Raw genomic sequence first — 18,556 nt, 5'->3', positions numbered from 1 at the left:
CTTCCTTCCTTCCTTCCTTCCTTCCTTCCTGTCTTTTTTTCCTGCAAAAAAACCTGCTTAAGAAGGACCCTGGGGGAAATGTGCAACTCGAACCCTTTATTTCTGCATTTTCTGTCTGACAACTCTCTCCTACGCCCACGTGAGCTGGGTCAGGTTTGGCTTTGGCTTGGGGCCTTTATGCTCTTTCCAGCCAAGGATTTGAAGGTGACAGGGGAGGCTTTTGAAGATGTGTGGGGTCCCCAGGTCCTGCAGGATGGAAAGCACAACCTGCAGCCGAGAGGCGGCACTCCGAGCTGCAGAAGCAGAGCTGAAGCCATTCAATGGCAGAGGTGGGTGCAGGTTACAGCAAAGTAAATGGGAAGGGAGGTGTAAGGGTGGCCCATGTGTGTGCTGAGCTGCTCATTTGCTGCTGGATGCAGATCCTGCCTTGCTGAGCAGCGGGTGTGGAGCTGCAGGTCCCCTGCCCAGGCAGCAGCGGGCAGGAAGAAGGGGACAAGCGGTGAAGGCAGCATCCCTGCAGCATCCCCAGGGAGCTCCAGTGCAGGCTTCACCCCGCAAAGGGGGAGATTTTCAGTGTGAATAGATGCAAAGCCTCCTGTTCTGCCTGGCACGGTGGGTTTCCCTGAGACTCAGCCCCTGGCTCAGGACCCTTTCCAATCCGCCAGCCGCCAGATCCCCGAGCAGCAGGGAGGGCTGTTTGTTCAGACCTCTGTGGGTTAGGCAGCTCAGGCTTTATTCGTGAGCTTGGATAGGTCCCCGAATGAAAATCCAATCATATTTTAAGCAGAACGAGTTCCCATGAAAGTCATTTCCAAACCGCCTGGCTCATCCTACCTGTCGGCTGGATCCTCCATCCCCGCCGGGCTAAGCCTGGTGTAACAGCACTGCTCCTGGTGGTGTTACTCCCCGGAGCAGAGTCCGGCCCGCGGGACAGCACCCACTCCTCCTGCCTTAATGAACACCGAAAGGGACGGGAGGTTTCCGAGCAGCGACCCTCCGGTCGGGAAGTTCTCCAAAGCAGCTCGGAGAAATAAGACTTTATTCCTGGCGGTGCGAAGAACTGATAGGGACTGGCTAAGAAGGGTTCATGCAAATACTCCCGAATTAAGCTCCGTCTGAAGTGAGAAAGGGAAGATGATAAACACACCAGGCATTAAAACTGCAAAATATGCTTTGCAGGCATGAAACCGGAGGAGTAACAAAACTATCTGACATCACATTAAACAGCGAAGCATTTCTTATTCTCAGGGCTGCAGTTACCTAAAACCAGAGTCCCATTAAAGAGTCCTAACTATTATTTACATTTCTAAATCTTAAAACCATTAACAAAAGCCACTTAATTCAATTACTTTCCCTGGGCGCCGATGTTATTACATTATTGTCACGAAGCCGAGTTCGGCTCTGAGTTTCCCCTTTTTTTTTTTTTTAATTCATTCCGCTTTTCTCCGCTCCGAGAGCCTCCCCCACCTCCTCGCCTCCCTCTCCCCCGATGTCATTGTGTAGAACTAATGGGGTAAACTGAAATGGTATCTGTCCTCATTGACAGGTTTATGAGAATTTAATAAAGCGTGGCGCGGATAAAATGAGATATTACAAGGCCACACAAAGCTGATTGACTTCTCCACGTCAGCATTTTTATTTGGTTATTTATTTATTTCTTCCCAATGCAGGGGTGATCTCGCTAGGCCAGGGGAGAGAAGAAGGGAAGGACAAGGCAGGGGGGTCCGCAGGGCTGATCGAATGATCCACGTGCTCCCTGTGAGCATGGGCCTCAGTGCTTTGGGGTTTTCTGCTCCAGGAAGGGGACAAGTGAGGGCCATCCCCACTCAGCATCGGTGCCATGCGAGCCGTGTGTCCGTACAGGTGTGAGATTGGAGATGGTGATAAAACGGGCCCTCTGCACCCACCCCAGACCCAGAGGACACAGGGAGGTTTATGTCAATCGACACAGGGCAATCACAACCCAAAATGGGACTCCGAGGGTCCCTGAGGGGATGCCACCCACCAGCTCCAGCAAGGTGCCTGCTCTGTGCCTCAGTTTCCCCTCCTGCCCCATGCCCATCCTGTCTGTGTAAATGGGAATTGCAGAACGCCCCCAGGTCTGCACAGACCAAACCTTCCCTCCAGGACTTCTGAGGAAATCAGTGTGTGTATTTAAGTGTGTTTGCTTTCATCCCATGGCACACAGAGCTGGAAATTCGGTCGGTGCGGTAACTGGCTGCCTGGCTCCCTCTCCTGGCCTCTTCAGAAGCAAAGCTCAGTAAAAAATAAAATTAAAATAAAATAAAATAAAATAAAATAAAATAAAACAAAATAAAACAAAACAAAATAAAACAAAACAAAATAAAACAAAATAAAATAAAACAAAATAAAATAAAATAAAATAAAATAAAATAAAATAAAATAAAATAAAATAAAATAAAATAAAATAAAATAAAATAAAATAAAATAAAAATAAACCCCACTTAAATTTTGATCCCAAACAGTGGAATAATTTTTGTTTGGAGGAAGGCTGTCAGGATTGAACTTGGGGCTGCTCCTGTTAGACTCAAAACCTGGCTTCACACACAAATAGGTGCAACCGTGTCTGCAACACTCAGTCAGACTGGGTGGCAGAGACGTCTCTGCTGATCCCAAAGCACAGGCAATGTGCTGGATTTGAGGCACGATCCCGGGCACTAGAATAAATCCTCGTGGCAGTGATGCTGTAGGTCTCTGAGCACTGGCAGGTTTCAGGATCAAGCCCTGCTGAGATATCCTGCTTAGCACAAACAGCCAGGTTCAGACGGACAAACAGCAAATCTTCCATCATTGTATAAGAGCACTTAAAATCGCGTGAAATCAGAGTTCCTCCCCCAAAAAGCTTGAGCTGTCCCATCAACAAATGAGCCAGAAAAGAGCCTTCTGCTCCATTCAGTGCCCCTTGCAAATCGAGGGCACGCTGCAGGTTTTTAGGGCACAAAAGCCCCCGGGCACCAGGTTTCCACCAGGACAGCAGCTCAATCCTGCTCTCTGGTGGCTCACACCCGAAAGGCCAAACGCAACCTGCAGCGGTATCTTTCGAGCACCCCTTCCAGTCTGTGCCCCGATTTTTTTCTTTTTTTTTTTTTTTATTAATTTAGCTCATTATACAGCTCAGAAGGCAGCTTTTCAAAAAAAGGTGGAGATCATCAAAAGTGATGATAGTGGGAAGGTCTCACGGTCTCCATAGGGGGGCTGCAACCTACCCCAACTCATTTAAAAGCCTCCTCCAAAATCCTTTGCACCACGGGAAGCATCCTGCTGCTCTGCACAGACTGCTCACAGCCCCTTCAACAGCCTTCCCAGGGCTGAGCCTGCCTACAAGCATCCTCCCAGTGCCGTGTCTCCTTGCTGAAGGGCCACAAGGTGCAGAGCAAGCACTTCTTGCAAAGTTCCTCACCCCATCCCCACCGAGATGTTTATTTTCTGCCAGCCCCACTGATGTGGCAGCACAACACACTCATTCAGAGGGCAGGGCAGGAGCAGGTGTCCCTTTTGGGGGTACCACCTCTGCTGTCCCCACCACCACCATCTCCCAGAGCTGGGCAACAACCGCTTGAGACCCCAGCTCTGGTTTTATCAATCCAACACACCATGAGGCAGCACCCATGAAGCCTGGGCTCCCCCCTGGCTGTTCTGAGAAGCATTTGATCATCTTCTCCTTGCTGGCTTCAACCTGTAAAGTTCTCAGCACAGAGATGACCCCCTGGTCTTTCTTCTATAATGCACATTAACGAAGGGGCCAAACTTGACCGCCCTTCACCAACTTTTCTGCTCTCAGTCCCAAAGCATGAGAGATGCTCAGCGTGAAAATGTTTGCAAATCTTCGACTATCTGCAACAGCCCCATATCTCCTGCTCTCTTTCTGTCTCCGAGCTGCTGGAGTAATTACAGTGTAGCAGTGCCAGCACGAGGCATTTCTGCTGATGAATGCACTCAATCTAAGCACAGTTTTATGTATCATTAATTCCTTTAGCATTCAAAAAAATAACTTTTTTGATGGCAGATAATACTGTAATCACTCACAATTGCCAATACAATTATCTTCATTCAGCTGTGTAAAACAACTACAGGAGTAATTTTAGCCACTAAAATTTTCTCTCATTTTTTTTTTCTTCCTTATTCTTTAATGTTCACATGAAATGCAAAGCTGTTTGGACTTGGGTTGCTGTAACATAGGCACTACAAGAAATTAATCCCCATCCCCCCATTTTTGTAAAGAGGAAGTTTTCAGAGCCTGAGCCCAGTGCTTGCAAGGTGCACTGTTTGCTTAGGGTGTTTTAAACAATCCTAGGGGGCTCTGAAAAGGTTCTTCCCATCCTGGGGACCCCACTGCTAGGACCTGCTCAACTTTTCCTTACTATCCATCAATCAACCATGCAACAGCTGCTCCATATTCAATACAGCACAGCTGATGAAGTGAGAACCACTTACCAAAATCCTGTGCCCTGTTCTAGCTAGAATAATTTGGCACACAAAATGAATGCCCCTGTGCTCATTTATTATTGTGCTTGCCCACCTGAAAGTCACCTGGGCTGGGATTCAGCCCTGAGACAGCAGCACTCCACAAGGCCAGAGGGAATACCTACCACTAAGGATGCTTCTTCTTCCAGCAGTAATCAGCTGCTCTCCTGTAGGAAATATTTCCTGTATTTCAGTGAGATTTTCAGGAATCTCACAGGAGCCTGGCAAGAACCCCAGAGCCGGTCTGAACCCAGCTGGCTGCAGAGGGAGCAGAGCTGCAGAATTTCTGATCAGGGCAGCAAAATTTGCTATCAGGGAAAACCTCTAGTGGGCAGGAGTCCAATGTGAGCTGAGCCCCAGCTGCTCACAGTGTCCCCGGGACACTGGCCAACGCCACAGAGCAACCCTTTCTTCTGGTTTCTGATTTCCTGGCCACGTTGCAGGTAGCTGACACACAATTCACCTTCTGGTTGACTTCCGAGGTGTTGGCCTGGAGGCAGAGAGCAGAGGACAAATGGCAGTCACCTCTCTGGGCCATGCAGGCCACCTTCCTGAGCTTATTTTTTAAGATCATGTTAGCAAAAAGAGAAAACCCACTCCCATCTTCTGGGAGATTCTCTGCAGTTTCCCATTTGACCCCAAAAGTGCTCCACCTCAGGCGTTCCCTCTGCAGGCCCCTTTGAAGAACATGAGGAGCTGAACACTTCTCCTGGAGTGCTGTGGGTGATTCACCAGCCCGAAGCTGATCACTATTGTTTTTAAAAACCTCCCTGAGCTAAACCAAGCGTGGCCATGGTAAATCTTTTGCAAAACACGCCTGAGGTTACCTGGGCAGAGCTCAGCGAGGAACAGGCTTCCTCGTGCTCAGTCCGGGCAATATTCCTGCAACCAACAGCTGGTGTTTGTTCAGTTTTGGATGAACCTCATCCAAGGCCCACAGCAGGACTTTTTTCCTCCCTGGTTAGTGAGCTAAGTGCTGTAAATGAAGCTTGGACCTGCCTGCAGGGGGGCAGGCCCTGGAGGGAGCTGGCAGCTGGTGGCAGGAGCAGGTTGTTAACCGCTGGGAAGCAGCTGAGGAGCACCGGGGTGAAATGGGAGAGTGGGAAGCGTGTCAGTTCTTGGCTGGAGAGAGCAGAGTTGCTTATTCTGACACGAAGGGCAGCAAACGAAGTCAGCCAAGGACAGCAAACAGGAGGTGTTGCTTCCTGCAGCGCGTGGATAAATTGTGGCTCTCCCCGCTGCAGGACACTGAGTGCCAGAAGGGGATTGCTTCACCCGAGAAGTATCTGCACACGCACAGAGCTATTTATTAGTCACTGAAGCCCAACCTCTGCCTTGAGAAGCCAGAGATCTCCAGGCGCCAGGAGATGGCGTAGGAAAAACATTCCTGGGTGTTTACCATGGCCCTGGTGCCTGCTGTCAGAGGGACCGGGGCTCGCTGCTCCTCCAGCCTGCGCTGGGCCTGCCGAGCTCGTGTGATGTGTGACGGCTGGGAGAACAACACCTTTCTGCCCCTCCTGTGGGAAACACGGGGTGATAACATCGCTGGGACACGGCGATACCGCCCGTCTGCATGCTGGGTGCTGGGGGCAATGGGGACAGAGGCTGTGCTTCTCCACCTGCCTTGCCCAAAGGCTCCAGCCCTGCCAGGCAGCAGGGGAGCTGCAGGGGCAGGAGCATGTTAAAATCCCATATTAAAATATTTCAAGTGCACCTGTTTTTGCAGCCTGCAAACATCCTTATTTCAGCACCGTGCTGCCAAGAGGTGAGGCTGGTGCTGCAGAGGAGGGTGTGCCGGCTGCAGCACGAGCAGCAGGGAGGAGCAGAGAGCTGTCAGGGTGTTCGCCTTCATCCTCCCTGCAAGGGCAACCCCACCATGCCTGCTTCCCTCTGAGCAGTCTGCGTGCATGGGACTGCAGTGCCCTTGGAGCTCCCTTTGCTCTGTGATCCTCCGAGCCCCACGGTCTGAAAGAGGGGCAGGGAAATGAAAGGAAAAGAATGAAAGAAAGCAGGGTGGGGAGACCCAAACAGGCTCTGGGAAATAAAGGTTGTTCTTGCATGTAATTTGCTTGACCCAGATAAACAGAGAGCTGCTTGTCCTCGAAACGAGAGCAAGAGGCTGTGAGCGATGAGTTAAGAGAGCTGAGTACTCCCAAGGCTCCTACACCCGTCAGCAAAGCTGGTGCCAGGACTCTGTACACACAGGGCGGCATTGCTCACCACGAGAGGTCCAAAGGCTGAAGTGTAGCAGGTGGCCTGAGCAACAATAGGAGGAAAAATCAGGTTTGGGGCCACGCAGCCCTCCGTGGTGTTTCCTAGCTCGGCACTGCATCTGCCAGGGGTGGCTCAGGCACAGCAGGATCCTGCTGGGAAGCAGCAGGGAGATCCCAAACCCTTCCCAACAGGTTTTCCACGAGAGCGTGAATATTCGGGCATGAACTTTTTTTTTGCAGACGGTGAGGATTTTTAAGGTCAGACCCCACGGACGGCTAGAGAAAAAGCAATTTTAAGGGAGTTTCCCTGAAAAGTGAGCACAGGGCCCCAGCGAGCACTTGTCTGCGGGTGTTTTCCACTTTGCAGGCTGCGGCAAAGCAGAGCACGGCCACACACCCGTGCTGTGCCCGGGATGAAGTGGGCTGGCCGGGAGGTTTCTTCTCCTTTTTTTCTTTTTTCCCTCGCCCAGCTGCCTGGCTGCGGGGAACACGGAGGAGCCAGGCATCGCTCCTCCGATGTGCCCAGCCAAGTTTATTCCCCGAGAGCCGAAAAAATCCCAGCGCAGCACTTAGCCGCAAATCCCAAGCTCGAAGCCACACCGGGAGAAAGACAAACCCCAGCGAGCCTTATCAGAAAGAGCCCACCCACCAGCAGGGAGCGAGGGACGCCTTCTCAGCTCCTTATCCCTTTCTCTCCCAACCCTCCAACCTTTTTCCCTTTTTGCCAAACCTCCTCCTCCCAGCCCGTGCGGTGCCTCGAAGCGGTTAACACCCTCCCGAGCCCCGTCCAACGCTCGGCTGCCGGCCGCTCCTCCCCGGGGCTCTGCCTCCCCGTTCCCCGCCTCCCCGGTGGCCGGAGGCAGCCCCGGGAGCCGGCGGGGAGGGAGCGCGGTGCCCCCGGGGCCGTGCCCAGCATGCGGCCGGCGCCGCGCTCCCTGCCCGCGCTGCTCTGCTGCTGCTCCGCCGGGCTGCTGCTGCTGCTGCTGCGATGGAGGCGCTGGAAAAGGCTCTGGGAGAAAGTGGAGGCGGCCCGGCAGAGGCAGGAGGAAGGCTTGGACAGGATGGACAAGGCTGTGAGAAGCTTTCGGGAGCAGGTGGGTGCCAGGAGCCGCGCTGGGCGGTCCAACGGGGAGGGTGAAGGTGGGCGCTGGGTCGGTGCGCCCCCGAGCTAAATGGGGTGGGGATGGATCCTGGAGGGTGTAAGGGGGGGCAGGTGGGTTGGTATTTCTTCAGGGTATGGGCAGGTGCTGCTGTGCAGCTCGCTGCAGAGGCTGTGTTTTGCCTGGGAGCAAGGCGGGAGCCTGTTTTCTCATCTGAAGTTATCATTTTCTTTTTGACCACGTGTGCCCACACCCCCCGGAAAGGCAGCGATCCCCTGCAGCAGGAGCCCTGCTGGGGAGCACAGCGAGGACGGGAGGAAGCAAGGCGTTATGGGGTCGTGTGCTGGGGGATAACAGGCAGCGGTGCAGGAGTCAGCAAAAAAGAAACGCAGGCAGTGAGAGGAGGAAAATTCCAGCCTGTCATTGAAAAGTGCTATTTCTGCTTCCACCTCTTCCGCCATGGCAAGACAGTCAGCCCGATTGTTAAGGAGGCTGTAGGAAGTGGCAGAGGTGGCGTTTTGTAGCAGAGGCCAAAGTCCAGCAGCACAGCCAGGAGGAGCGGGGAGCTGCTCGTGCCGAGGCAGGCTGCCATAAATCCAGCTCAAGCGTGCCGTTCCCTCTGCGGTCCCACTGAGCTGCCCGGCTTGTGGTTCAAGAGGGCTCGCTCGGGTTCAGCGCCCAGCTTGAGGGATGCGTATGATGCACTTGTGTGCTGTTTAGTAGATGGCAGGGAGATTTCTGCCAGCCCAAAATGAACTCTCTGCTGTCAGCTGAGGCTCTCGCTGGCGTGCGCCTCCCAGTTTGGTCATTTGGTGGTGCCAGGGGAAGAGCTGCCTGTTTTCCTGCCTCGCTGGAGCAATATCGAATAATATAGCCAATTCCCACTGGAGTTCAGCACTGCACCGAGCAGCTCCTCCAGGCCCCGCCGAGACCTGTCTGAACAAGGCTGGAGAAAGGCTTTCTGCAGGGGCTGAGTAATACCGGTCTGGCCGGGAAGACGAGGCTCTAAAACACTTGGGCTTCTGCTGGCCCCGCAGGTTTCCTTCCATGCTCCCCAGCACTGGGGCAGGAGCAGGACTCCAGTCTTGGGGCAAATATTGCATTTGACCCCTAAACAGCAGACGCTTTTAGGCTGGGATACACTGGGCACTACAGGGGGAGGAAGAGCCAGCAGCAGTGCTCATTCCCTGCTCATCATTTCCCTTAGCATCCCTCGGTGAACATGGTGTCCATCCTCTCTCTGTCTCTGCCGGAGCTCTCCAGGAAACTCCGGGATGGCTCCCTCCCTCCAGAGCACGTCTTCTACGCCTACCTGAGCAAGGTGAGGAGCGAGGGCAGCAGGGCAGGGTCTTGCCCAACGTTAGGGCTGGTTCTCCTGGGAGAAGCCCAGCACAAGGTTCGAGCCTGGTTCAGACACTGCTGAGCTGTCACCGCTTGGGGAGGTTGTAGAGTGCTGCTGTTGTCCCCCCATCTTCTCCAAATGGGTTGGCAAACCTCAAACACTCAGTGTGTGCTTTCATTCTCTAGCCAAAATGCCCTGATCACCTCCTGGGTTTGCACCTTGGGGTTATCACTTTATGCCACCCTACAAGCATGATCACGAAAACAGCCTTTTGTGATCTGCTGTGTTGAGTGCCTCTATCCATCATGCCCCAGCTGGTGCTGTGGCCCTCCTGTGTCCAGACAATGGTTTGGGGTTTGGCACAAAAACTTCTTGGAAAAGACCAAAAAGGCCTGCCCTGGTGCCAGCTGCCCATGGGGAGGTGGAGAAGCAGGGAGAGGCAGGTGTGATTTGCAGAACAGAAAGTGCTTGTGCAGCACTGCAGGCTGTGTCTCACCCATGGCTTTGCCTGCTTCCCCTAAGGCCCTCCAGATCACCAGAGAAACCAACTGCATCACGGAGTACATGCAGGAGAGCGAGACCCAGCTCCAGCAAGCCAGGCCACCGGGGAAGCCGGGTTTGCTTTATGGGGTGCCTGTCAGCATCAAGGACTCCATCAACTGCCAGGTACCAGGAGCACAAGACCACGAGTATCCTGAGATCCCTGGGGTTTAAATCTGGTGGTGGGGGGAGGTTTAACCTCAGCGTCTGGCTGGACTTTGTGAAAGCTGATGGCAAGTGATAGGCTTTGCTGCCCATCTCCCACACAAGCCAACGGAGAAGGCTGGTTAGGTTTTATTACCACCACACCATGTGGTGTGTACGTTCTGGATGTGTTGCTGGAGGTGCATGCACGTGTTTCTAGATTTAGATAAAATTACTGGGGGCAGGGAAAGTTGCAGTCCTTGATCTGTGAACCTGGTTGTACTCTGCTCCCAGGGCCATGACTCCACGTTAGGGTTCGTGAAAAACATCAACCAGCCCATGGCCGAGGACAGCGTGCTGGTGCAGGTGCTCAAGAGACAAGGGGCAATTCCCTTTGTGAAAACCAATGTCCCCCAGTCCCTCATCAGGTACGTGAGCGGCCCAGGTGCCCCCTCCCCATTCCTGCAGGAACAGCAGTTCTCCCTCTCTCCTCTCCAGCGAGGGTTTCTATCAAGTCTAATTCTCACTTCCCACCTCTTTTTCAAGAACAACACCCAATCCACATCCCTAGCGTCTTTAAGTTTTAAGGCTACTCAGAACGACCATTCATTCTGGTTTGAAATAAAGAAAGAGAAGAGGAGAATAATTGCTGCCCTTCTGTCTTGTGCTGGCTGGTTTTGAAGCCACCTTTAAAAAAAAAAATCTAGTTAACCCCTTAGTGGCAGTTCTGTCAGCTATACAGTACCAATATAAACATACCCAAAACTTCCTGCCATGTCTGCCAAGACCACCCTCGACACCACTGGCGTGGGGTGAGGTGAGGTGTGCTCCCCTGGGCAGCCGCTCTGCTCGTGTCCCCCTGCCCTGCCAAACGACCTTTGGTAGAGCAGCTCCAAGGACAGCTATTGCCCAAGCCCTATGAAGTGCCTTGCCTTTCTTAACCGTAACAGGGCAACGACTGGACTGACCGTGTTTTTAAAAAGCCACACAGAGGGGTTGCCCCAGGGATTATCAGATTTTGCAAGTCACTTTTTTTTTCACACAGATTTTGCAAGTCAAAAAAACCTTCTCAGGTTTCTTTTTTTGAAGTGAGGGGTCCACATCAGCAGATGTCCGCATTTCCCTCATTTGCACACTCTCTGTCTCTCTAGCTTTGACTGCAAAAACTTAATCTTCGGTCAGACGTTCAACCCCCTGCTCTACACCAGGACCCCTGGAGGCTCCTCGGGTGGAGAAGGGGCACTTATAGGAGGAGGTGGGTCCATCCTGGGCTTTGGGACAGATGTAGGAGGGAGCCTGCGTTTCCCCGCTGCCTTCTGTGGGATCTGTGCGCTCAAACCCACCGGGAACAGACTCAGGTACTTCGAGTAATGCTGCAGCCTCTCTGGGTGAGACCCCACGGTCTGCTCTGTCGGGATGCTCAGGCTGCTGTGGGCGAGGGGAAAGCTGGGAGGTAGCGGGAAGGGCTCACTTCTCCCTCCTGCCCAGGCGTCTTCTGAGGACTGAAGCACCAGTTCCCCCAGAACAAAAACAGAGGAAATCTCCCCACCTGCATGCTGGGGACAGGGGGGAGCAGTTGTTCCTGACTGACCAGACATAAACCATTCTGGCTTAGTTTGGGTCTCCCTTGGGCTTCCCCTTGACCTCTCCTTCTGCCAGCATCTGCGAAAGGAGGGCAGTGGTTTCATGAGCACTTCCTGCTGCTTGAAGCCTTGTCCTTCTCTGAAAACTCAGCTGCTGTCTTTTTGTCTCTTTGCAGCAAAAAAGGAGTCATTTCTGGTATCCCTGGGCAGAAATCAGGTAGGAATTGACGGTTGCCTTCCAGGGAGGGGAGAAAGGCAGGGCTGGGAACGACCTCGAGCTGGCTATGGGGAGCCTTCTCCAGGACATGCAGAGAGGGAAGCAGGTTCCTTTTCAGGGACTCTTTCAGAGAGCTACCCCAATAGCACAGTTCCTGAGAAACGTGCTGATGTGTGCAAGAGCTGAGAGGAGCAGCTTGTGTAAGACATAAACCCAAATCCACCCTGTAACCCTCAGGGTGCTGTGCTGCCTGCCCCAGCCTGGTGGGAGGTGGGGTTAGTGGTCAGGGGGGGATGTTCTCATGTTGTGATTGATAAAGCTTTTTGCTCACTTTGTAAGGCATGCAATGGAGATGTCAGGGTGCATATCAATGGATAACAACCATGGGCCTGTTGGTGGGAAGGGACTTGTAAGCATCCCAGCCCCAGAAGGGAGTTGTTGCTAACACTAGGCTAAGTCAAAGCGATGCCGAGAGGCCCTGCTTTCATACAGGACACGCTCCGTGTAAACCATAATCAACCCTCAGCCATAATCACACTCTCCTGGTCTCCTCCAGTGGTCGCAGCAGTGGGGCCGATGGCCAAAGACGTGGAGAGCCTGGCGCTGTGCATGCGAGCACTCCTGTGTGAGGACATGTTCAACCTGGACAGCACGGTGCCCCCCCTTCCCTTCAACGAAGAGGTAAAGGACCCAAGAGAGGGACTGAAGGGCTGTGAATAAAGCTGCTGTTCCTTTAGCTTGTAACGCTGGTGGCTCCTGGTGGCCCTGTGGGACATGCCAGCCTGCCACATGGCATGTTGGTGAGGCGAGTGCTGCTTTCCAGGCCTGCAGCATGGGTGTACAGCTGACATCCTTCCAGCTGGAGCTTTTCCTTGCTCCGCAGGTGTATTCCAGCACACAGCCCCTCCGCATAGGCTACTACGAAACCGATTTCTTCACCATGCCCAGCCCTGCCATGAGACGTGCCGTTCGGGAGACGAAGAAGCTTTTGGAGGATGCTGGCCACACGGTAGGATACTGCACGAATCCAACTGTCATGCTGAATCTGTGCTTCCCTGGCACCATGTGCATTTACTCACGGCCAGGCCAAGAAGCACACTGTGTTGGGTGCTGTACAAACCAGGTCCTGAGGCTGTCTCCTCAGGGAGCTTTCAGTCATGGTCTGACAGTGCTGGTCTGAGCCTCAGGGAGCACCTCTGTTGGGTGGCTGTGATCAGCTGGTGTCCAAGTATTTCTGTAGTCTCTTCTCAAGCCCTTTTCGTCTCTTCTGTATGATGGCACTAGGCAAGCAGTGCCACAGGTGCACTGCATGCTGCATAGGAAGCCACCTACTGGTTGTGTATCTGGAAACAAGGACCTAGGGAGAAAAAAGGCAGCTGCAGGTGACAGCTCTCCTGTAGCCCACTGGTCAGACCCATTCCTAGCATCTCAGTTTTCTCCTCTCCCCCATTTCAGCAAGTGAGCTGCTGTTTATGAGGCACTGTGGTGGCTGCACACCCTCCCCTGCCCTCACATAAGGATGAGGAGGGAAGCAAGGAGCACAGACTCCTGCTCTCTGTCCTCCCCTGCTGGTTTTGGAGAGATCTTTGTGCCCTGGGGCTGTTCAGGTGATGATGGTGGCAGAGCCCACCTGTATCTTTTGACTCATCAGTTTCTGCTCAGAGGGAAAACTGCATTTTCAGGGAAGGATGAATGGAGGGGGAGAACGTGGTGGCCACGTGCTGGAGAGGGCTCGTGCCAGGACTCCTCAGCCCTTGCAGGAATCAGGAAGGAGCCCAGATGCCCATGATGGCTTCTCCCACGCAGCTTGGTTGTGCTTGCACCACTGACACCTTTTCCATCGTCCTTCCAGCTGGTTCCCTTTGAAATCACGAACGTGGACTACGTGACTTACAACTTCTGCGTCAGAGGAATGTTTGCAGACGGGTGCACCTCCTTCCTCAAGAAGTTGTAAGTGCAGCCCAGGATTGTTTGTGTGATTGGTGCCTCTCTGGGAAAGCCCTTGCCGGGGGGGCTGGCCAGCATCTGGGTACGGGTAGCAGATCCACTGGATACAGACAGTGGCTGATATGCAGAGGGATTTACTGGGGAGCTTACATTCAGTTGAACCTTGGGGCGATTTGGGACTGTTATCAGCCCTGACAGATCAAAGGAAACTGGGTGCTGATAGCCTATAAATACCACGGAAATCTGGGGAGCTGAGAGGAATGGAGAAATCCTTTTTGTCACTTAGGTATGCTGTTCGAGGGGTTGGTCCTCTGCAAGAGATCCACTGTAATTGCTTCCCAACACTGCTCGGCTAAACATCCTCTTCTCTTTCAGTGAAGGGGAGCTCGAGAGGAGCAGCGTGGGGACATTCTTCTGGTTGGCGAAGTTACCAAACTGCCTGAAAACTCTCGTGTCCTGGATTGCCAAACCCTTTGTAAGGCCCACTTCTTCCTACCATAATTGTAGTCAAGCAATAGGTGTCTCCTGTTGCAGTAAGACTTTACAAGAGGGAATTCTTTAAGCTTTGCTTCCTGGCTGTGTTTTGACACATCTCCAAACGAAAGAGATGCTGTTTCTGTTCCCCCTCTTCCCTCTTTGGGGAAAATCCACACGTCCTGCCTCAGCACCGAGCCAACAGCTTGCATTTGTGATAGAGCTGCCTGAGAGAGCAGAGCTGGGATTAATGTAAGGTATTTTCTTTATTACTTCCTCAGGTGCCTCGATTGTCAAATATCATAAGAAGTATGAGAACAAAGTGAGTAAACCTGAGTCTAACCAAACGTGAAGATTTGGGTTTCTCCTCTGGAGTGTGGCAGTGTGTGCTACATTAGGGATACTTCCCTAGCTGCATACATCTGTGAAAATGCAAGGCAGAAAATACAAGGGTGGGAGCAAACTGAGAGCTGTTTATGTCAGCCTCATAACCCTGAAGGGTTTGGCCAACTGTTCTGGTACTGAGGATGGGAATAAGGGTGGGGACTCACAGCCTGTTGCTTATGAACTGGATGAAGCCTGTGGGAAGGAAATATGCTGGCAGCTTTGGTTAATGCATCTTTCATGCAATGACGTAGGGCCCCAGAGGGTAAATGAGAGGTAAATGCACAGGGAAGGAGGCTTGCTCTTCCTTGCTGCAATGCTGATGTTGGGCAGTTAGGGGTGAGAAAGTACTTAAATCCTGTAGTAGAGAGGGTGTGTTTTGTGCTGTGCCGCTACGACACAGTACGTCTGTCTTCATGGTCAAGGATCAGGCTGTCTTTCATTGGCTTTGCTTCCTTTTTCAGCACAGTGGATGAACTCTGGGGTCTTCACCACGAAATTGAGGTAAAGTACTGCAATTTGGGCTTAGATAGTTCTTTTGTTTTATTTCTGGAAAGAAGTTTCAGTGCTCACCAGCATTAGGAGATGACCAAGTCACTGATGTGAAGTAGGAACACGTGTCACACTCCTGAGCAGATCTCTCTTGGCTGTGCAAGTTTTCAGCACACTTAAAGATTAGGAGAACAGCAATTCATTCATTCACAGTCCTTAATCAGGCCTGAATTTTCTTCTTGTACACCTGAAAATGTAGGCCATCAGCTGCAGCACCATTTCTATTCTGTTTTTCTCAGAAAAAAAGCCCTTATCCCAGCTTGCCCCTGCACTCTCCGCCTCCAGTTTTAGCAGGGGACAAGCTGCTTTTTGCTGGGGAAGGGTCAGGAGCCCAGTGGGGAGCCCAAGAAGAGCCTCAGCCCCGGGGCAGCACGTCCACCCCACTGACCACCGGTGTGTTTGCTCCTCAGGAGTCTTGCCACCAGTTCATCGCCCAGTGGAAGAAGCTGAACCTGGATGTCATGCTTTGCCCCATGCTGGGCCCAGCTCTCGGTATCGGCTACCCCGGGAAGCTCTCAGGTAGGAGAAGGAAGCTCTCAGGCATGGCCAGGGGTGGGAAGAGCTCCAGCCTGTGGGGTGCACCCAGGAAAACCACCCTGGTGTCTGCGGGAGCCAAGGGGCCGCTTTCCATCCTGCAGCCGCTGCCTTCCCAGTGCACACAGCCGTTAGCTGGAGGTGGTGTTGGGTGTTTGCCCTGCACTGAGCTCCTTCTCTCCTGCAGTGGCAGTCAGCTACACCATGCTCTATAACTCCCTGGACTTCCCAGCCGGGGTCGTCCCCGTCACGATGGTGACAGACGAGGACGAGAAGGAGCTGAAGGGCTACCAGGGGTACTTCCGAGACCGGTGGGACCGGACCCTGGCAAAAGTAAGTCATGTCACGTCCCTTTGAGGGCACGAGCATCCCCAACCCACCCCAGGATGCTTCCCTGCCCTCTCCCCGCTGTGTTTTTGCCACAGGCTTTTCATGGCAGCGTGGGGCTGCCCGTGGCCGTGCAGTGCGTGGCCTTGCCGTGGCAGGAGGAGCTGTGCCTGCGCTTCATGAAGGAGGTGGAGACGCTCACCCTGAAGAAAAACCAGATCGTCTGAGTCCCCATGCTCGCTGAGAGCAGGATCTGGGCTAGCAGAGGTGCAGGCTGTCCTCTCGTCCAGCCCACCCGCAGGGCAAGCGTTCCTGCCTGTGAGGTGGCACTGATGGCTGGGGTGGCTGCCAGCCATGGGACACACAGGGAAAGCGAGACGAGCTCTGCTTCAGTGGAGCGCTTCCAACAATTGTCCTAATACAGTATTTTTTTTTGTCAGTGGAAAGTCTGTTATTTCAGGTGTGTGTTTATGTGGACGTTTGGGTGGAATTGAGCAATCCTCTGAACACCACCCAGGGAAGTGCAAGAACGTTTTCCTGTTACAAAACGGGGACACTGAGGCACGGGGACTGGTTTTGTCCAACATGCCCAGACTCCTACTGACAGTGCCATAGGGAAAAGGTTTGTCGCCGTAGTTCTCAGCTCCACAGAAGCTTCCTGAGGAAGAAATTAAGTGTTTTCCCTGCCACACACCAGCAATTGGAGGTCTACAGCCTCTGGAAAGCAGGGAGGGAGCTGGACTGCTTCCCACACGGGGGACTGCTGACACCCTGCCAGCATGGGTGAGCACCAAGGGGAAATCTGGAGTGTGTAGCAACTCCCCCGTCCCGTAGGCACCTATGTTGCTTTCCACAGAGCAGAGGTATAAATTGCTTCATCCCAGTGCATTGCACTTACCAAGCAGCATGCCAGCCTCTGCTGCACAGAGGGAGCCAGGGCAGGTTTCCAGCGAGGTTCCCCAGCCGCTGGCAGGCACCCCCCCAGGATCTGCTGCTGCTCCCCGCAGGTTTCCAAGGGTGCCTGAGAAAGGGACTCCACAATGCAAAAGCGTCTTCCCAGAGCAGCAGTTCCCAAAGAGATCATAGCCAAAGCTTTGACAGGAAAAGGTATGGGTGTTTTTGTTTTGTTTTTAAATGTGTTATTGTTTAAACCGGAGTCATGCAAAAAACAGTTTTGTTTTGTTTTGTTTTGTTTTCAAGGGCTGGGCAAAGAGTTTACCCTGGCCTGTCCAGGACCCTGATTCTCTATCCGAAGGCTTTAAAAGAGAGGAAAGGGGTGGGCGGGGGGGGAACTCCAGGCATCCCAGGACTGAGTGCTATGTAACTGGTAGCTCCAGAGGATACTGGACTGAGTTTTTCACCAGTTGTAGGCAATCACTGCCCACACAGAAAAAGCTGGACGGGGATTTTCTGTTTGCATTTTAAAATCCAAGCCTGGCGGAGATTGTCCCAGGAGAGGCAACACCAGGTGCTGGCCTGAGCTTGCTGCCTGCAGCCCACAGCCCCAAACAGACAGAAGCTGCATTGCCTCATTAGTTTAATCAGTCTCTCCTTGGCACAGAGGTGGGCAGGGTACAGGAGTCCAAGCGATGGAGATGGCAGTGGACCTGAACCAGTAAACACTCCTCTGGAAGCCCCGAGCAAAGACCTCCAGCGAGCTGTGCCCACTGCCAAGGATCAGTGCCAAGGAACAGTGCGCAGTACGGGGCTGAGGCTGCTGTGTGGTTTTAGGGGTGTTTTAGGACTTGAGGTGGCCAAAAAGGGAGGTCGTGGCCACCAGAGTGGTCAGAGGGAGGTTGGGGTGGTTGGCGGCACTAAAGCTTAAGGCTGGGATGTGGGAATGAGAATCTCCTCCCCAGTTATTGGGGACAGGTTGGTGACACCCACATTGAGGTTGTTTGTCTCTGTTTGTTCTCCATCATGGACGGCGATAACATGACAGCAGTACGAGCACTGGCTTTCAGCCCTCAAACAAGACCCCTTCATCAGAGAGCACTAATTACCCAGGACACAGCCTCCTTACGAGCTCTGCTGCCCTGCTGCCTGCAGCAGAGGCACGATCCTACACACATGGCAATGCTGCCTTGCATCTTGGCAATGAACTTTCAGAGTCATCCCCAATTCTTTTCCATGGGCTTACAGCCCCTTGCGGTTTGGGAGACATTTGATATTCCGACCCCCTCTTTCCTCATGCACTCTTTGGGAATGATCCTATGGCTGCAGAGTACCTGTGGCAAGGGGCAGCTCCTGGACTGCATGGTCCAGCTCCTTTGCCTCGTGCTGCCTGGAGGATGGCTTAGAAACTGGGGAGTACATGGGATGCTGGGCCCATCAGGGGGAATTTCTATGATATGGGTTGCCAAAAGGTTTTTTGAAGAGGCTTGACTTGGAAATGACACAGAGCAGTCATACTCCTTGAAGACATCTTCAGATAGCTCCATCCAGACTGCCTTTCCAGAGGCACCATGTCCTGCTTGTGCCTAACCTTCACTCTAGCCCCTTCATTCTCCCGAGCTCCCTGCACTCTGAAAGATGTGATTTCACTCCCTGCCCTCTGATCGATGTGATTTCACTCCCTGCACCAGGTCCCCAGGGCTCTGTTGTCCCAGGCTCAGAGGGCTGCACATGCTGCTGCCAGGGGAAGAGTGATGACAGCTGGGCGCTTCTAGCTAATGTGCTTAACTGCTAATGAATTATTAGATGTGGGGAAAGCC

General features: G+C 53.0%; 1 protein-coding gene and 1 long non-coding RNA gene across 2 annotated transcripts; one reads left to right on the top strand and one right to left on the bottom strand.

Moving 5' to 3' along the window:
• Nucleotides 1–2,465: 2,465 nt before the first annotated feature.
• On the bottom strand, nt 2,466–7,535 carry LOC119717625 (uncharacterized). The gene is made up of 3 exons (XR_011810943.1): nt 7,429–7,535; nt 5,885–6,002; nt 2,466–5,771 (listed from the first exon to the last, which is right to left on the bottom strand). It is a non-coding gene; the product is annotated as an uncharacterized lncRNA (long non-coding RNA).
• LOC101794092 (fatty-acid amide hydrolase 1) lies at nt 7,458–16,281 on the top strand. The gene is made up of 15 exons (XM_005027367.6): nt 7,458–7,792; nt 9,006–9,119; nt 9,663–9,806; nt 10,119–10,252; nt 10,976–11,182; nt 11,584–11,624; nt 12,181–12,305; nt 12,508–12,633; nt 13,477–13,574; nt 13,947–14,046; nt 14,327–14,367; nt 14,894–14,933; nt 15,392–15,500; nt 15,703–15,848; nt 15,941–16,281. The coding sequence occupies exons 1-15, from the start codon at nt 7,613–7,615 to the stop codon at nt 16,067–16,069; spliced, it is 1,734 nt and encodes a 577-aa protein (XP_005027424.1). The 5' UTR covers nt 7,458–7,612; the 3' UTR covers nt 16,070–16,281.
• The last annotated feature ends 2,275 nt before the right edge of the window (nt 16,282–18,556 follow it).

Source organism: Anas platyrhynchos, chromosome 8, assembly GCF_047663525.1.
Source record: "Anas platyrhynchos isolate ZD024472 breed Pekin duck chromosome 8, IASCAAS_PekinDuck_T2T, whole genome shotgun sequence".
In the NCBI taxonomy this organism is placed as follows: Eukaryota; Metazoa; Chordata; class Aves; order Anseriformes; family Anatidae; genus Anas; species Anas platyrhynchos.
This window is presented reverse-complemented; position numbering and strand designations above follow the sequence as displayed.

Bases quoted from the DNA above. Each gene is read 5' to 3' on its own strand.
- LOC101794092 (XM_005027367.6), top strand. From the start codon at position 7,613: ATGCGGCCGGCGCCGCGCTCCCTGCCCGCGCTGCTCTGCTGCTGCTCC. The intron at 10,253-10,975 runs GTACGTGAGCGG...CTGTCTCTCTAG, and splicing joins GTCCCCCAGTCCCTCATCAG to CTTTGACTGCAAAAACTTAA. The intron at 12,306-12,507 runs GTAAAGGACCCA...CTTGCTCCGCAG, and splicing joins CCCTTCCCTTCAACGAAGAG to GTGTATTCCAGCACACAGCC.